This window comes from Triturus cristatus, chromosome 10 (assembly GCF_964204655.1).
Source record: "Triturus cristatus chromosome 10, aTriCri1.1, whole genome shotgun sequence".
Lineage (NCBI taxonomy): Eukaryota > Metazoa > Chordata > Amphibia > Caudata > Salamandridae > Triturus > Triturus cristatus.
The window spans coordinates 813,004,001-813,020,328 of NC_140593.1; the positions used below are offsets into that span (position 1 = coordinate 813,004,001).

A 16,328-nucleotide genomic window follows, 5' to 3' on the forward strand; every position below is an offset into this window, starting at 1 on the left:
GTTAAAAAAAAAACCCAACGCCAAAAGACACCCCTGCACCCGACGCCCCACTGCCTTGGATGGCCCAACTGACAGTGTCCCGCCATCCCTCAACATCCCAACTTACCTCTCCAACCGTGGTCGCCTCCGGAAGATCTTCGTGCCCGAGCCTGCAGTGTTTATTCCGACCAAAGCTTCCCCATCGACACCAACGGGCTCCCGATGTCGATCTAGAACCCTGCACCTGGCCGCCCCTGTGCTGCTGTGGGGGCACCTTGTGTGTCATCTTGGATCTCCCTTTGCCCTGAGCTCACCTCCAAGAGTTTTACTCCCTCTACCTTGTGGCCTCCTCGTAAGCAGGCACCAACCGACTGTCCCTTAGCCACATAGGCTAACATTGGGCCTCAGCACTCTTCACACGGCCCCCCTAGTGCCGCTGAGGGTGCTTTTTGAGTGCATCCTTGACCCTGGGGAACCCTTGTTCTAACCCCAGAAACTCAACCCCTCAAGACTGTTTACTTACCTACAAAACGTTTACCCCATTTTTATCCAAAGGATTGCATTGACTGTTTTCTAAGAAACTGTTTTGATAAAAAACTGTTGTACTTGCCTTTTATCCTGGAAATGTCCCAGTGTGATAACTAGACATACCACACTGAGTAGAAAACGTAATCCTGAAAGTAATGATAATGTAATCAAAAAGTAATTGCATCTTTATTTGCACATTTTTACAATACTGTAAGAAAAGTCATTATTCATCCAGCTTGCTTATGAACAATATGTCTTGAAAAGTACCATTATATTTACTTGTACCAAGTCCTGCTTGGTTCTATAAATAAAATACATCAAAGAAATATTTTTGATACAAACAATTGGTCTGTGTTCAGTCTTTGGGTGTGTGACATTATTTCTTTCCTAAGTGTGTACAATAAATGCTTAACACTACTCTCTGATAAAGCCTACTGCTCGCCCACACTACCACAAATAGAGAGTAAGGTATTATCTACTTTTCCCTCTCCTGTAAGCCTTTGGGGATCCACTGAACTCTGTGCACACTATACCTTACTTTAGTATAGTATATACAGAGCCAGCTTCCTACAGAGTGTGCGTCTCATTTACTGACTGTGTACAACGTATGCCTAAAACGCCCCTCTGATAAGCCTAATGCTGCTCGACCACACTACCACAAATAGAGCACTGTAGGATTGTTAAAGCAAGCCCCAATACACTAGTAAAGGATACCTAGACTCTACACAGTGCACCTCATTTTGGTACACTATGTAGAGAGCCAGCTTTCTACAGTATGTTTATGCTAACTGCATTATTCACAATAGGAGCACCGACCGTGCTTGTTGTATTTGTTAATTAGTTTTTGTTAAATCTAAAATAATCTAAACATCTGCATAAATAAAAATAAAAAACAGATAATGTTTTTCATAGCCTATATCTATACAACACTGTAGCCTATGTATCATGGCCTTCCAATTGGGCCATTCTTTCCATGTCTTGCACCATGCTGTGAGAGGAAGATACGATGGACAGGCTTTGATTCTGTTATGCTACATCTAAGAACATGTTTTTATGGGAAGAATTGTTTGGAACTAAATAAAAAAAAAAATATGACAACCATGTATTGTTGATTAATCGCGTTACTGGATGTTATTGAATTGAGGCTGCTCATGAAAGCTGTATCTATTGTTCTCCTGATTCTGTTGACCACTATTTCCTGTGCTTTGATTACCCAACACCACTTTATATTGTAAGTACTCAGACAACTCTCTTGGCGTAAGAGTCCTTTCTGTGATTAATGGAGCTTTCTTTGTGAGACCAACTGTTTTCAGTCAGGTCAGTTTGTATTGCATTTGCAGGGGCACTCTCAAAAGGGGTTTGATTCATCTGTACAGTTTTACCATAATGTGTCATGCTTCCTTACTCTTTTTAGTATGTTTTAACTATTGTAATTTTTCTCTCCTTATCATTACAGGCACATGTCTTGGTTTGCCGAGCTCTCTCTAATGTGCTGTTGCTGCCATGGGCAAACCTACCTGAAAATGAGCAACAATGGTCTTCACGCTCGACCAACCATGCTAGCCTTATCTCTGCCCTCACCTTGGACTACCGTAATCTGAAATCCAACAGCAACACACAACATCGTAAAGAGCACCTGGAGGACAGTAAGTGGCGTGTCCCATTGCAAATTTCAGTCAAAACATTCTTACCCATGAGTTAAGGTGGGGGCCACTAAGTATCCCAGTTCCCAGATATTCGGTCTGCAATACTATCCTACACTTGACAGTGCATGTAGTGATATTTAGTGCTCAATCTCTGCCATGAGCATTATATAGTGGATAGATAGAATGTGTCTTGGAGAAGCGTTAGTTGGGGGATGGTAAATTCTGTAACTGTTGAGGGTTAATTTGACTGCTTACCTTAAAAGAGGTTATATGATTCTCTTACTGTTTTAACTGATGTTTGTCATCAGGATTGCTTAGGGTGTATGTAGATTCCTTATCAAGACTCCAGTTTGAAGGGACTCTTTAGAGCGCGTTCTCCTTAAATGAAAGAGCTACAAATCTTATCCAAGACAACTTGCTATTGTACCATGAGTAAAAAGATGCAACAAGTATGGTTTGAATCAAAGGTGGTAGCTCTGCTGATTTGAATGCGGACTATCAGATGTCGAAGTGTGTTGTATGATAGTTAAGTCAATGAGCAAGATTGATCCTTGCACCTTGGGGACGGGTTGGCTGCAAACTAGTGCGGATAATTGTGGCGTTGGTAGATCTACAGTCATTAGCTGAAAACTATGAGGTTGGCCAGTTGTATGCAGCCCTGATTTGGGCAGCAGGTCACGAAGACGTATCTTTTGCTGGGAGATGCCTGAGCAGTGGCAGTGCCACAAGCACACGGACTCCGGGGACCGGATTCTTGAAGAAACAGGGGAAAGTGGTATGGCCTATGCTTAGCAAAGTCAGACTGTGTGTACCTCTAGTAGATAGTCAGCAGGAGGATGCTAGTACTGCCGGGACTGGGAAAAGGCGCTGCACAGAATAAGAGGTGCAATAGTGTAGGAAACTGGCTCTATATATACACTACATCAAAATGAGGTATAGTGTGTATAGAGTCCAGGTGACACCAGAGGTGGGCAGAGGTTAAAGTTAGATAGAACCTTACTCTCTATTTGTGGTAGAGTGGTCGAGCAGTAAATCAGTATCAGAGGACAGTGTTAAGCATTTGATGTACACACTTAGTCAGCAAATGAATTCACACACTCAAGGACTGAACTCTAGACCAATTGTTTTTGTATAAAAAATATACGGTTTTATTTTTAGAACCAAGCAAGCCTGGCACAGGTAAGCATTAAATACTTTACAGTAATAAGTTGCTGATTGTAGAACAGTTTGCAAATGCAATAGGAATTGTACTTTGATTTACAGGGGATGCAGTAGGTTGCAATACTTAGCAAATGCAGTACATTGAAATGAATAAGCTTTTTCAGTATATTACAGGTAAGTTACTTTTTACATTACTTTTCTAACTCCGTGCTAGATACCTAGATTCAGCACTGGGACATTTCCTGCAAACAGGTAAGTAAATACGTTTTGGTTATTCGTGCGATTTTTAAAGAATATTTTTAGATTTCAAAATTCCACACTGAAAAAAAAAAAAATGGAAGAAAATTGTCAATGTTATCCTTTGGAGGAAAAACAGGTTATCGGTTGACAGTTAAGTTATCGACTGTGGGAGTTAAGGTTCTGAGGTTAGACTCGGGGGTCCCCCAGGGTCAGTGATGCACTCTTGTTGCACCGTCAGCAGCAATAGGGCAGCCGGGTACAGAGTGTTGAGGCCCAATGTTATCCAGTGGGGGATAGGGGGCCTCCGGTTGGTGGCTGCTGGCTAGCAGGCCACTGGGTTGTGGGAGCAAAGCTCCTAGGGTTTAGGTCAGGGCAAACGGGGAAACAAAGTAGCACAAAAGGTGCACCTTCAGCGGCACTGGGGCGGCCGGGTGCAGGGTGCTGTTTCGAGGACAGGTGCCCTGTTTTCAATGGGGAACCTCCGGTTTGCAAAAGCACTGCAGGCAGGGAGACTAAGGACTTCTGGCTGCGACCACCACTTCGAGAGGAAAGTTGGGAAGTTAACGGTTGGTTAGGCACCTTTGGTTTGGGCACACAAGGTCGTGGGGTGCAGGGGTGCCTTTTGGGATCGGATCTTCTTACCAGTTTCGGGTTGCGGTCAGGGGGGCCTTCTGGATTTAGGCTGCAGGTGTCGGCTGGAGGCAGGTCAGGGGTCACCGGATCTCGGGTCAGGATCACCGGGGTGACCTTGTGGTGTTTTTTCACTCTAGCTCGGGCCATGATAGGCGGGTGCAGAGTGGGCTGGATTTGCGGTCTCCGGCTGCTGCCAGAGGTTGCAGTTGAACAAATCCGGTGTTCACGGGAGAAGCAGTCTTTGGAAGTGAAGGCAGGCAGGTCCTCCGGGGTTTTTGAGGTTGCTGGCTTCAGGACACACCGGGATTTCGCAGGAGAAGGTTCGAGGGGAGACAGGGTTGGTGCAAAGTTAGTGGGCGTCTTCCTCTTGTTAGCTGGCTGCACGGCTGTTCGGTCTTTATTCTTTTCTTGTCGTTTCAGGATCTGAGGAAGCAAGGTTCAGGGTGCCCCCTAAATACTAGAGTTTGAGGCATATGGGCTGCAGATTGTATTCTTTTGCATAGATTGCCATCTGGTGTTGGGCTCGGATGTTTGCACTTGTTTTTGTCTTGGAAGAAGTCTTTGTAGTCACGGGGTAGGTGACTCCTCCCTAAGAGGATAGTGCGCATGGGCATCGACTCCATCCTTAGATTGTTTTTTTCCACCATCGGGTTCGGATGTACATTGCTGCAAGCCGAGTCGATATCTGTTTCGAATCTCCCTTCAACGCGCAATTCTCTCCACTCCACGGTATTGTCTTGATCGCGTTTCCCTTTTCGACATGCATCTTTAAAACAAACTTCGACTTCCATCTTTGACGTGGCCCTTAGGCCTCGCCGACCACGCCTGCAGTCAGTGGAAAGGACCCCTTTCAGAAAATGCCCCGGGTGTGGTGCTAAGTTCCCACACACAGACTTGCACTCTCTGCAATCTCTGCCTTTCTCCGGAGCATGAAGGAATGAACTGCAAGGCCTGTGCGTCGTCCAGGTCGAAGAAAACCATCCATGATCGTCTGGCTCGACGTCACGAAATGTCTCGCGGAACCAGCTCGATTCCGGATGTCTTCGGCGCAGATCTCGAAATCCAGCCGGAACAATCGGATGACGAAGCAGACGTCTACGCCTCCAAAGCTGATGAGTCTGACGCTTAAGAGGAGACAGTAACCCCGGCTCAGCGGTCCGTAAGTACTGAAACCCCTCTCCCCAAAAATAAACCGAAGGCCCTGGTAACACCCTCGCCCTCCGTCTCAGGTTGACACTGGCAACATACTTCAGACGCCCCGCCCTTGGGCCCGGCTATCAAACCTAAGCCTTCCGACTCTGACTCGAGTCAACCCCATTCCGGCACCGAGAACTCCTCCCCGACACGAAGACACAAGACAAAGATTCTGACTCAATGTCAAAGCTCTCAGCGTCGAAGCATACCAGCAAAGACTCGGAACCAAAGAAATCTTAGGAGCCGGAAAGGGCTTTGGACTCCAAAAAGTCGTCGGAGCAGAAAAAACACTCCCAGACTCCGTCCAAGGAAGGCTCTGTTCCCAAATCTTCGGCACCAAACAAAGACAATTTCCCACTCAGCCTGATTTTTGGACCCAAAACAAAAAACTTTGTTTATTGATCCAAACACTAGCAAACTAGTCGCCAAGCCTCCAAAAAAGAGGAAGCTGGACACTTCATAGGAGCCTTCAATACCACCTAAGAAAGAGGACATGGGCACTAACACTTCCCCACCTCCTTCTCCTCCTCCAGTTAATCCACACCTATTGATTTCTCCACCACACTCCCCACAACCGATAGTTTCACCTCAGACATTAGATACTAATGATGACGTAGATGGGGATACAGATCCACATGGGGATGATAATGATGATTCACATAACATCCCACATAATGTACACCCTTGGGAGGACTACAATACAGACCCCGACCCACATTATGACCTGGATTTCTATCCATCTAAGCTGTCGCCACCAGATGACAACACTGGGTTCGCACAACTAATCACCAGAGCTGCCCAATACCACGGAGTCCCATTACACTCCAACCCCTTGGAGGAGGATTTTTTGCTAGAAACCTTTGCACCCTCGCAAAAAACAGGCACCCTGCCAATGTTAAAAGGCTTGATAAAACACGCCCCAGAAGTTTTTAAAAACCCAGTCAGAGCCTAGGGTTCTCAACCCCAGGGTAAATAAAAAATATAAAGCTGCTCCTAATGACCCAATTTATATTAAAGATCGGATCCCTTTCGATTCCCTTGTGGTAACTAATGCATGCAAGCGGGCAAACTCACAGGGTACAGGCGACACCCCACCTCCTGATCAGGAATCCAAACTAATTGACGCTTCAGGGAAACGTTATTGCGTCACAGGCTGCAAACGATTGGCGCATCGCCAATTCCCAAGCTTTATTGGCCAGATACGACAGAGCCCATTACGACGAGCTTGAAAAGCTCATGGAACACCATCCTGACCAGTACAGACAAAAGGCTAACGACCTTATCCAAGAGGGAAAACTAATTACCAGCACCTCAATAAAATGTGAGTTAGATGCGGCTGATACCGCATCTCGCACAATTAATACTAGTGTCTCCGGATTTCTGGATTCAAGCAGAGGTTCAAACTGCTATTTTAAACCAGCCGTTTGATCAGGAACATCTTTTCAGGCCTACAGTTGACACATCCCTAGAAAAGATGAAGGACACCGAGACTGCTAAGTCTATGGGGGCCTTACAGTTTACTTCCCCTAGAGGCTCTTTTTGTCGCTCTTTCTACAGAGCCGGCTCAAAAATCACAGTTTCAGAACAATCCTCCACCTCCTAGAAAAGCCCCACTCAAACATCCCCCAAAGGATAGTTTTGCAGAGGATACAGAGGCAACAATAATAAAGGAAAAGGTCGCAGCAACAACGACCGCACCTCCCCTACTACTAAACAGTGACTTCTCCCCCGATCATCCCACTCCTGTCTGGGGACGTCTTTCACAGTTCCTACCTGTCTGGAATTCCAATACAACAGACAAGTGGGTAAAACAAATTATCCAGTATGGGTATTGCCTGGAACTCACTTCTACCCCCCGCCCCCCCCCCCCCCCCCCCAATGCCAACATTCCTCCCAGACAGTGCCTGATGTCCTCAGAACATCTAGCACTTCTCAAACAGGAGGTTCTCTCTCTGTTACAAAAACACGCAATAGAACCAGTCCCCTTGCCTCATCAAGGCACAGGGGTTCACTCCCTCTACTTCCTAATTCCAAAAAATGACGGCTCTCTCAGGCCCATACAGGACCTCAGGCCACTAAACCTCTACATTCAGTCAGACCACTTCCACATGGTCACTCTGCAACAGGTGCTTCTACTACTTCAACAGGGCAACTTTCTCTCCACTCTGGATCTAAAGGACACCTGCTTCCATATTCCCATTCACCCCGCTCACAGGAAATCTCAGGTTTGTGATAGATGGTCAACACTATCAATTCGAAGTCCTCCCGTTCGGGGTGACTACAGCACCAGGAGTCTTCACCAAATGCCTCGCAGAAGTTGCAGCACACTTAAGGAGACAGCACATTCATGTCTTCCTTTATCTGGACGACTGGCTCATAAAAGCCAAATCACACAGCAGCTGTGTGCAAAACACACACAAGACAATTCAACTGCTTCACAGCTTGGGATTCACAATAAACCTTCTCAAATCCCATCTCCAACTTTCCAACATACAAAAATACCTAGGGGCTACAATAGACACTTCAAAAGCTCTGCACACCCCAGTCCAGTCAGGATAAGTGCCATACAGGCTCTAATCCCACAATTTCAGCATCAACACTCACTACCAGCGCAAGTGTTCATGCAGTTAACCGGGATGATGTCCTCCTGCATTCTCCTCGTCCCTCATGCAAGACTCCAAATGCGTCCATTGCAAGTGTTTGGCGCGTCAGTGGAACCAGACTCCAGGTCAGCTAACAGATCTGGTGTTGGTGGACGACCGCACCCATCGCTCTCTGCAGTAATGGAACACACAAAACTTTTCCAAAGGGCGGAGGTTCTTCGACCCGGTTCCACCCCCCCCCCCCCCCCCCCCCAATAAAGACAATTCCACATAAACTACCTGGCGTTAAAATCTTTTCAATTTCACATCCTAGGCAAAGCTGTCCTGGTACGTACAGACAACTTGACAGCAGTGTACTACATACAAAAACACACTCTCTGCAGCTATCACAACTAGCTCAGAGCATATGGAGATGGGCCATCCCGCAAAAACATACATCTCCTTGGAGAACACCACCCAGGTGTACACAAATGGATAGCACATCTGCTCTGTCGTCAAACACAGCAGATCCACAAATGGGAACTTCATCCTAAAGTTCTTCTTCCATTCTTTTGCATGTGGAGCCACCCAGAAATAGATCTGTTTGCCACACACCAAAACGCAAAATGCCCAACCTTCACGTCCAGGTATCCACACCCATTGTCCAAAGGCAATGCGAAGTGGATGAACTGGTCAGGCAAATTTGCTTACGCTTTTCTGCCTCTCCCACTCATTCCGTTAGTGGTTCAGAAACTCACAGCATTCCCTTACAATGATCCTAGTTGCTCCAACATGGACCCGACAACCATGGTTCACAACCCTACTAGAAAGTTCAGTAGTGCCTCATCAAAAACTACATCTCTCTCCCAAGCTTCTCACTCAGAACCGTGGAGACATAAGACATCCACATCCCAGTCAACTCAACATTGCGATCAGGAACCTGAGGTCTTAGAGTTTGGCTACCTAAATATTCTGCCAGACTTTATGAATATTATTAGAGAAGCTAGACTCCCTAGCACCAAAGCATGCTATGCAGCAAAATGGAAACAATTTGCCATTTATTGCTCAAACAATAAAATCAATCCACTAGATGCTTCTATTCAGAACATTATCTGCTACCTCTTGCATCTACAACAATGTAACCTAGCGTACACACCTATTAGGCTACGTCTAGCTGCCATAGCAGCCTATCTCCAAAACAGACAACATTTGTCATTGTTTCGAGTACCTGCTATCAAAGCTTTTTATGGAAGGACTTAAAAGAATAATCCCACCCAGTCCCGCCCTCTCCAGTGTGGAACCTAAATGTGGTCCTTACCAGACTCGTGGGTCCCCCATTTCAACCTCTCCGCAAATGTGAACTTCAATTCCTCACTTGAAAGGTAGCTTTTTTAATTGCCATCACATCTCTCAGGAGAGTTAGTGCACTGCAGGCATTAACCATGCAAGAACCATTTTTGGAAATTCATCATAACAAAGGGGTTCTTAGGACTAACCCTACATTTTTACCCAAAGTCGTATCTGCCTTCCATCTCAACCAGTATGTTCAACTCCCAGTGTTTTTCCCTCAGCCAGACTCCGTGGCAGAACAAGCTCGTCACATGTTAGACGTTAAAAGGGCAATACTATACTACATTGAAAGGACAAAATCCTTTAGAAAAACCAAACAACTCTTTGTGGCTTTCTCCCCACCTCATAAAGGCAATCCCATCTCAAAGGCAGGATTTGCAAGGTGGATTGTTAAATGCATCCAAATATGCTATATCAAAGCCAAACGCACACTAACCATTCCCCCTAGAGTGCATTCCACATCAAGCTAGGGCCTACTATGGCATTTTTAGGGAACAGTCCCCTAGAAGACATCTGCAAAGCAGCCACATGGGCTACACCACACACCTTCACGAAACACTATTGTGTAGATGTGCAGGCAAAACAACAAGCTAGTGTGGGCAGGCCGTATTAAGGACACTTTTTCAAACCACTGCAACAGAGGCAGGTAGCCACCGCTAAGGAGGTATCTGCTGTACAGTCTATGCAAAAGTATAAAATCTGCAGCTCATATGCCTCGAACGGAAAATGCTACTTACCAGTATGCATCTGTTCTTGGCATGTAGAGCTGCAGATTCGTATACGCCCACCCGCCTCCCCGGATATCTCTATCTGTTCCAGTACTATCTCACTTAGATACATTACACATGGACATCTCTTTCTACTTCTTACTACTCCATCAGTGTGGGTTTAATGTGCTGAGAAGTTTGATACCAAACCTTCGTGGCAAAAACAATCTAAGGATGGAGTCGATGCCTATGCGCACTATCGTCCTAGGGAGGAGTCACCTACTTCGTGACTACAAAGGCTTTTTCCAAGACAAAAACAAGTGCAAACATCCAAGTCCATCTCCAGATAGCGATCTATGCAAAAGTATACAAATCTGCACCTTTACATGCCAAGAACAGATGCATACTGGTAAGTAGCATTTTCCTTTAGGGGATTTACGTGTAGGTAAAGGGCAGGGACCAATGGGTCTCTTCCCTGGGGGGGGGTGTACACCCCCTATCGTGCCACCTTCCCGTGGGAGGGGGACAGGAGCCTATCCCTGGTTGGTTGGGTCCCCCCCATCCTCAAGATGGCGGGACTCTTGAGTTGTGCTTCACCTCGCCTCCCCCACCAGAGGGGTGGAGTTGGCAGAGCTGGGCACACCTCTTACCCTCACTTGTTTGCCCCGCCAGCTTTCCTGCCCAAAGTGGGTAGTAGAACCAGTGGGGACCAGTTTCTGAAAGCAGCAAATGGTCTGGGGAGGCTCACAAAGGTGGCATGCCTTTGAAGCTTCCCTTTCGTGAACCCTGCCCATCCTGGGGGAGAAGGCTTGGCACCTCGTCCCAGGATGTGCATTGTTTCAGGCCCCCGGGAGCAGCAGGCTCTCGACCCAGGGGTCCAGAAACATGTCTGTTGGTGGCAGCCTAAGCAGCCACTCAGTCGGGTCACTAGAAGTTGGTCGAGTTTCAGGGGGCATCTCTAAGATGCACTCTGTTGTGCATTTTACATTAAATCCCACACTGGCATCAGTGTGGGTTTAATTTGCTGAGAAGTTTGATACCAAACTTCCCAGTTTTCAGTGGAGCCATTATTGTATTGTGGAGTTCGTAATGACAAACTCCCAGCACCATATACTCTTAATGGCAGCACTGCACTTGCAATGCCCAAGAATGGACTTGGGCACTGTAGGGGTACATGGCTCATGCACCTGTACCCTCACCACTGGCATAGTGCACCCTATTAGAGGGGTGACTTATCTATGCCACAGCAGTGGTTTTGTGGGCATGGCACACAGGGATATGTGCCATGTCGACTCTTCACTTTGTTCTGCACCATGACACGCAGCCTGCAAAGGGGTACAGGACCTCTAAGGGTGGCACAATAAGTGCTGCAGCCCTTAGAGGCCTTCTCTGGTCACAGTGCCCTGGGTACCTGTGATACCATTTACCAGGGGCTGACGTGGCCAGAGATGCCAATTGGGTTTAGGCTTCAATGCAATTTTAAGGAAGTAACGTAGGCCCTGGGTACATGATTAGCAGGAGCCCAGGGCACAGTCAGTCAAAGAACATCAGCAATTCAGCAACAAGTGGGGGCTTTCCATGCAGAAAAAGGGCACTTTTTGAGTTCTGTGAGGGGAGTCGCAATGGACCCATGTCCCTTCACAAACCTCCTGTAATGCCAAGCCAAGGAATGCCCTGACTTGGGTCTGGGTGGTTGGAACTGCCCAGTCCAGGATGGCCTGGATCTTGGGCTGTACCTGCCCACCACCAACAAGGTGGCCCAAGTACACCACAGTTCCCTGCCCTATCTGGCATTTGGATGCCTTGATAGTTAGGCCTGCAGTTTGCAGGGCTTTTAAAACCTTCCCAAGGTGGATCAGGTGATCCTGCCAGGTTGGACTAAAGACAGCAATATCACCAAGATAAGCTACACTAAAGGACTCCAACCCAGCAAGGACTTGATTCACCAACCTCTGGAAGGTGGCAGGGGCATTTTTTAAACCAAAGGGCATAACCGTGAACTAATAATGCCCATCAGGTGTAGATAATGCTGTTTTCTCTTTTGCTCCAGGGGCCATGCTAATTTGCCAGTACCCTGCAGTTAAGTCAAAGGTACTTAAAAATGTGGCTGCACCCAATTTGTCTATCAACTCATCTGCTCTTGGGATAGGGTGGGCATCTGTCTTGTGACAGAGTTGAGTCCTCTATAGTCCACACAGAACCTCATTTCTCTCTTTCCACCCTGTGGATGAGGTTTGGGGACTAGAACCATTGGGCTGGCCCAGAGGATTCAATAACCCCTAACTCCAGAATCTTGCTGACTTCAGCTCTGACGCTTTCCTTGACTTAGTCTGACTGTCAATAGATTTTGTTTTTGACAGGTGCACTGTCACCAGTGGCCACATCATGGGTACACCAGTTTGTCAGACCAGGGGACAAGGAAAAGAGCTTAGCATACGGCTGAAAGACTTGCTTGCGGTCAGTATGCTGTTGGGCAGAGAGGGTGTCTGAAAAGACAACTCCATCTACTGACCCATCTTTTGAGCTGTATGAGATGAGGTCAGGTAGAGGTTCACTCTCTGCTTCCTGTTCCTCATCAGTCACCATCATCATGGTGATGTCAGCCCTGTCATTGTAGAGCTTTAGGCGGTTCACATGGATAACCCTGTGGGTGTCCTGCTTGTGCCCAGGTCAACCAGGTGGGTGACCTTCTTTTTTTTTTTTCTAGGATAGGGTAAGGGCCACTCCATATATCTTGGAGTGCCCTTGGTGCCACTAGCTCCAAAACCGGTACCTTCTGCCCAGGTTGAAATTCAACTAGTGCAGCTTTTTGGTCATACCAGTGCTTCTGAAGCTCCTGGCTGGGCTCAAAAATTTTGGATGCCTTTTCCATGTACTCAGCCATTCTGATCCTTAGGCCAAGCACATAGTCCACAATATCTTGTTTGGGTTCTTGGAGAGGCTTCTCCCAACCCTCTTTTACAAGACAGAGTGGTCCTCTCACAGGATGGCCAAACAGAAGTTCAAAGGGGGAAAAACCTACTCCCTTCTGTGGCATTTCTCTGTAAGCGAAAAGCAGGCATGGTAAGAGGACATCCCATCTCCTTTTGAGTTTTGCATGGAGTCCCATAATCATGCCTTTCAATGTCTTGTTGAATCTCTCAACAAGGCAATTGGTTTGTGGGTGATAGAGTGTAGTAAACGTGTATTGCACTCCACACTCTTTCCACATGTGTTTTAGGTAAGCAGACATGAAGTTGGAACCTCTGTCTGAAACCACCTCCTTAGGAAACCCTACTCTGGTGAAGACACAAATGATGGCCCTGGCTACTGCAGGAGCTGTAATAGTCCTAAGGGGAGTTGCTTCAGGGTACCTAGTGGCATGATCCATGACCACTAGACTGAATTTGTTCCCTGATGCTGTGGGAGGTTCAGGTGGACCCACTATGCCCACACCTACCCTTTCAAAGGGAACCCTCACCGCAGGCAGTTTGATCAGGGGGGCCTTTGGGTGGCTACCTGTCTTGCTATTGGCTTGACTAGTAACACAGGAGATTACAAACTCCTTCACCTTGTGGTGCATCTGGGGCCAGTATAAGTGGCTAACTAGTCTTTCTCAAGTCTTGGTGTGGCCTAGATGTCCAGCTAGGGGGATGTTATGAGCTAAAGTTAGGAGTAACGCCCTGTACTTCTGTGGCACTACCACTCTCCTGGTAACTCCAGGTTTGGGGTCTCTTGCCTCAGTGTGAGGTAATCCCTCTTCCCAATAAACTCTGTGGGTACCACTGACATCTCCCTTTGCTTCTGAAACAGCTTGCTGTCTCAGGCTTTCAAGAGTGGGACAGTCCTGCTGCCCCTGGCACAGCTCTTCCCTAGAGCAGTGGTTCCCAAACTTTTGACTCCTGAGGACCCCCATTGAGTCACCACTGGAAGCCGGGTCCCCCCAAAAATGTGTATGATTTAAAACATTAAAACAGTAATTCCCCCAAAACAAACACAAATAATAAATACACTGCCAAGTGTAGCGCCAGCACTGGAGGAAAGGCAGGGCTGCACCATATTCTTGTAAATTTGGTGCAGCCCAGCGTTTCTGAAGTGGCGGAGCCTATCGTTAAGTCAAGGAGGCTAACGACACGCTGTGAGAAAGTGGCTCTGTATATACTGTTCCCTAATAGGTACAGGGTGTACAGAGTCCACAGTCCCCCAGAGGCTGATAGAGGTCAAAGTTAGGTATGACCTTACTCTCAAAAGTGGTAGCTTGGTCGAGCAGTAAGGCAGTACCAGAGGACAGTGTAAAGCATTTATTGTACACACTCAGTCAGCAAATGGTTTCACACACTCAATAACTGAACTCTAGGCCAATGGTTTATATATATAAAATATATGCTTGTTTTATTTTTAGAACCACAAAGGGGGTAAAAATATACTTTCTCAGAATGAGAGGTTGAATATAAATACTTTTGTCTTAAGCAATAAATTTGTGTAAACAGTCACAGTTGGTTGCAATAAACAATCCTATTTCCTAAACATAACAATGCATTGAGCTCAATGGTAAATTCAGGTTATTTGTAATAAATTACTTTTCAGATTACTTTTGGAATTCCAGGTCTGGCTCCTAGAACCAGCCTGGGGTCAGTATTCAGAATCAAGTGATGAAAGTCGACTTAATAACTGTAATGATTTTTAAATAATATTTAGCTATTTCAAAAGTTAGCACTTAGAAAATATTTCAAAGAAAACATTCAATGGATCTCTATGGCAAGAAATTCAAATTGCAAGTAGAGTACTTTATCGTTACTTTAGTAATCCAGGACTGGGTACCTAGACCCAGGACTGGGGTCCTTATCAAAAGCAGGTAAGTCATTTCGTTTGCAGAAATGGTACGATTTTAAAAGAATATTTCAAATTTGCAAAAATAAACACTAAGAAGAAATTCCACAGAAAAGCAGACAATGGTTTCCTATGGGAGAAAAATGAGTTAGAGGTAAGTATAGTTGTGAACACTTTTCAGGGTCAGGGCTGGGCACCAAGATCCAGCACTGGGAGCTCACCTAGGAGCAGGTGAGTAAATTCGTTTTTGTCACTTGGCTGATTTTTGGTGAATTTTTGCAGTTTTGAAAAGTTCACACTTAGAAGATTTTTGAAGAAAAAGCCAGTCAATGTTACCCTATGAGGAAAATGAAGTTAGCGGTTTAAGGGTAAGTACTCGACTGGCAGAGTTGAAATTCCGGGCGTGGACTCGGGGGTCCCCCAGTGTTAGGTAGGTACAGTTGGTTCACCCTCAGCGGTTTCAGGACGGCCGGGTGCAGAGAGAGTTAGGCCCAATGTTATCCTATGAGGGATAGGGGGGCCTTGGTTGGTGGCTGCTGTCTGGCAAGCCACGCGGCTGTGGGTGCTGGGCTCCTGGTCACTTACTCAGGGCAAGTGGGGAAGTAGGTTAGTGTAGAGAGGGCACTGCCAGGGCCACTCGGGCGGCTGGGTGCAGGGTGCTTTTGAGCCTTCGGGCGCTCAATGGAAATCAATGGGAATGTTCCGGTTTGGAAAAAGGCTGCAGGCTCGGGGACGAGGATGTTTCAGGTGCCACCACCACTTCGAGAGGTAAGTTGGGTAGTTGTAGGTTAGGTGGGTACCCCGGGATTGGGCACAGGGGGCCGCAGGGCGCCGGGTGCAGGGGTGCCTTTTGACGTCGGGAATCTTACCCTCTGGTTGATCGCGGTTGGGGTGGCACTTGGTTCTGAGGCTGCAGGCTTCCTCCGGGATGTCGAGGGGGGTCCTTGGGTGCCGGACTCGGGGTCACAGTCGCCGTGGGGTCGTCCTCAGGGTCTTTGTCCACTCCGGCACTGGCCAGGCTTGGCCGGTGCAGAGTGTGTTGGGTCCGCGGTTCCGGGCTGCTGCCAGGGCTTAAAAAAAGGTTTCTTGAGTAGAGCCTCTACTCATGGGAGTCCCAGGGGCTTAGAGCCAAAAGGTAGCCAGGTCCTCCGGGGTTGGTGAGGTTGCTGGCCACGAGAGATGCCGCGCTGGTGCAGGTTCGAGAGTCGACAGGCCGGTAGGGCTGGGGCCTAAGCAGTCGGTGTCTTCTTCTCTTTTTAGCAGCTGCAGGGCAGGTCTTTGTTCTTCTTGCTCTTCTTGTAATTTTCTATCTGGAATCTGAGGAAGGAAGGTTCAGGGGGCCCCTAAATACTAGATTTAGGGGCGTTACAGGTAGGTGAAGGCCAGGGACCAATGGGTCCTTGTCCTGGGGTGGGTACACCCCCTATCCTGCCTCTCTCCTGTGGGAGGGGGGGCAGTAGCCTAATCCCGATAGGGTAGGGCCTCCCATCTTCAAGATG

The 16,328-nt window shown here is 47.2% G+C and overlaps 1 protein-coding gene across 2 annotated transcripts in view; it reads left to right on the forward strand.

Annotated features, from left to right (window-relative positions):
* The window catches only part of XPO6 (exportin 6), a 626,381-nt gene that overhangs the window by 469,570 nt on the left and 140,483 nt on the right, over positions 1-16,328 (forward strand). For both annotated transcript variants that reach the window (XM_085628383.1, XM_085628384.1), the window contains exon 17: positions 1,964-2,153. In XM_085628383.1, coding sequence (XP_085484509.1) covers positions 1,964-2,153 — 190 coding nt within the window. The remainder of the gene's footprint in view (positions 1-1,963; positions 2,154-16,328) is intronic.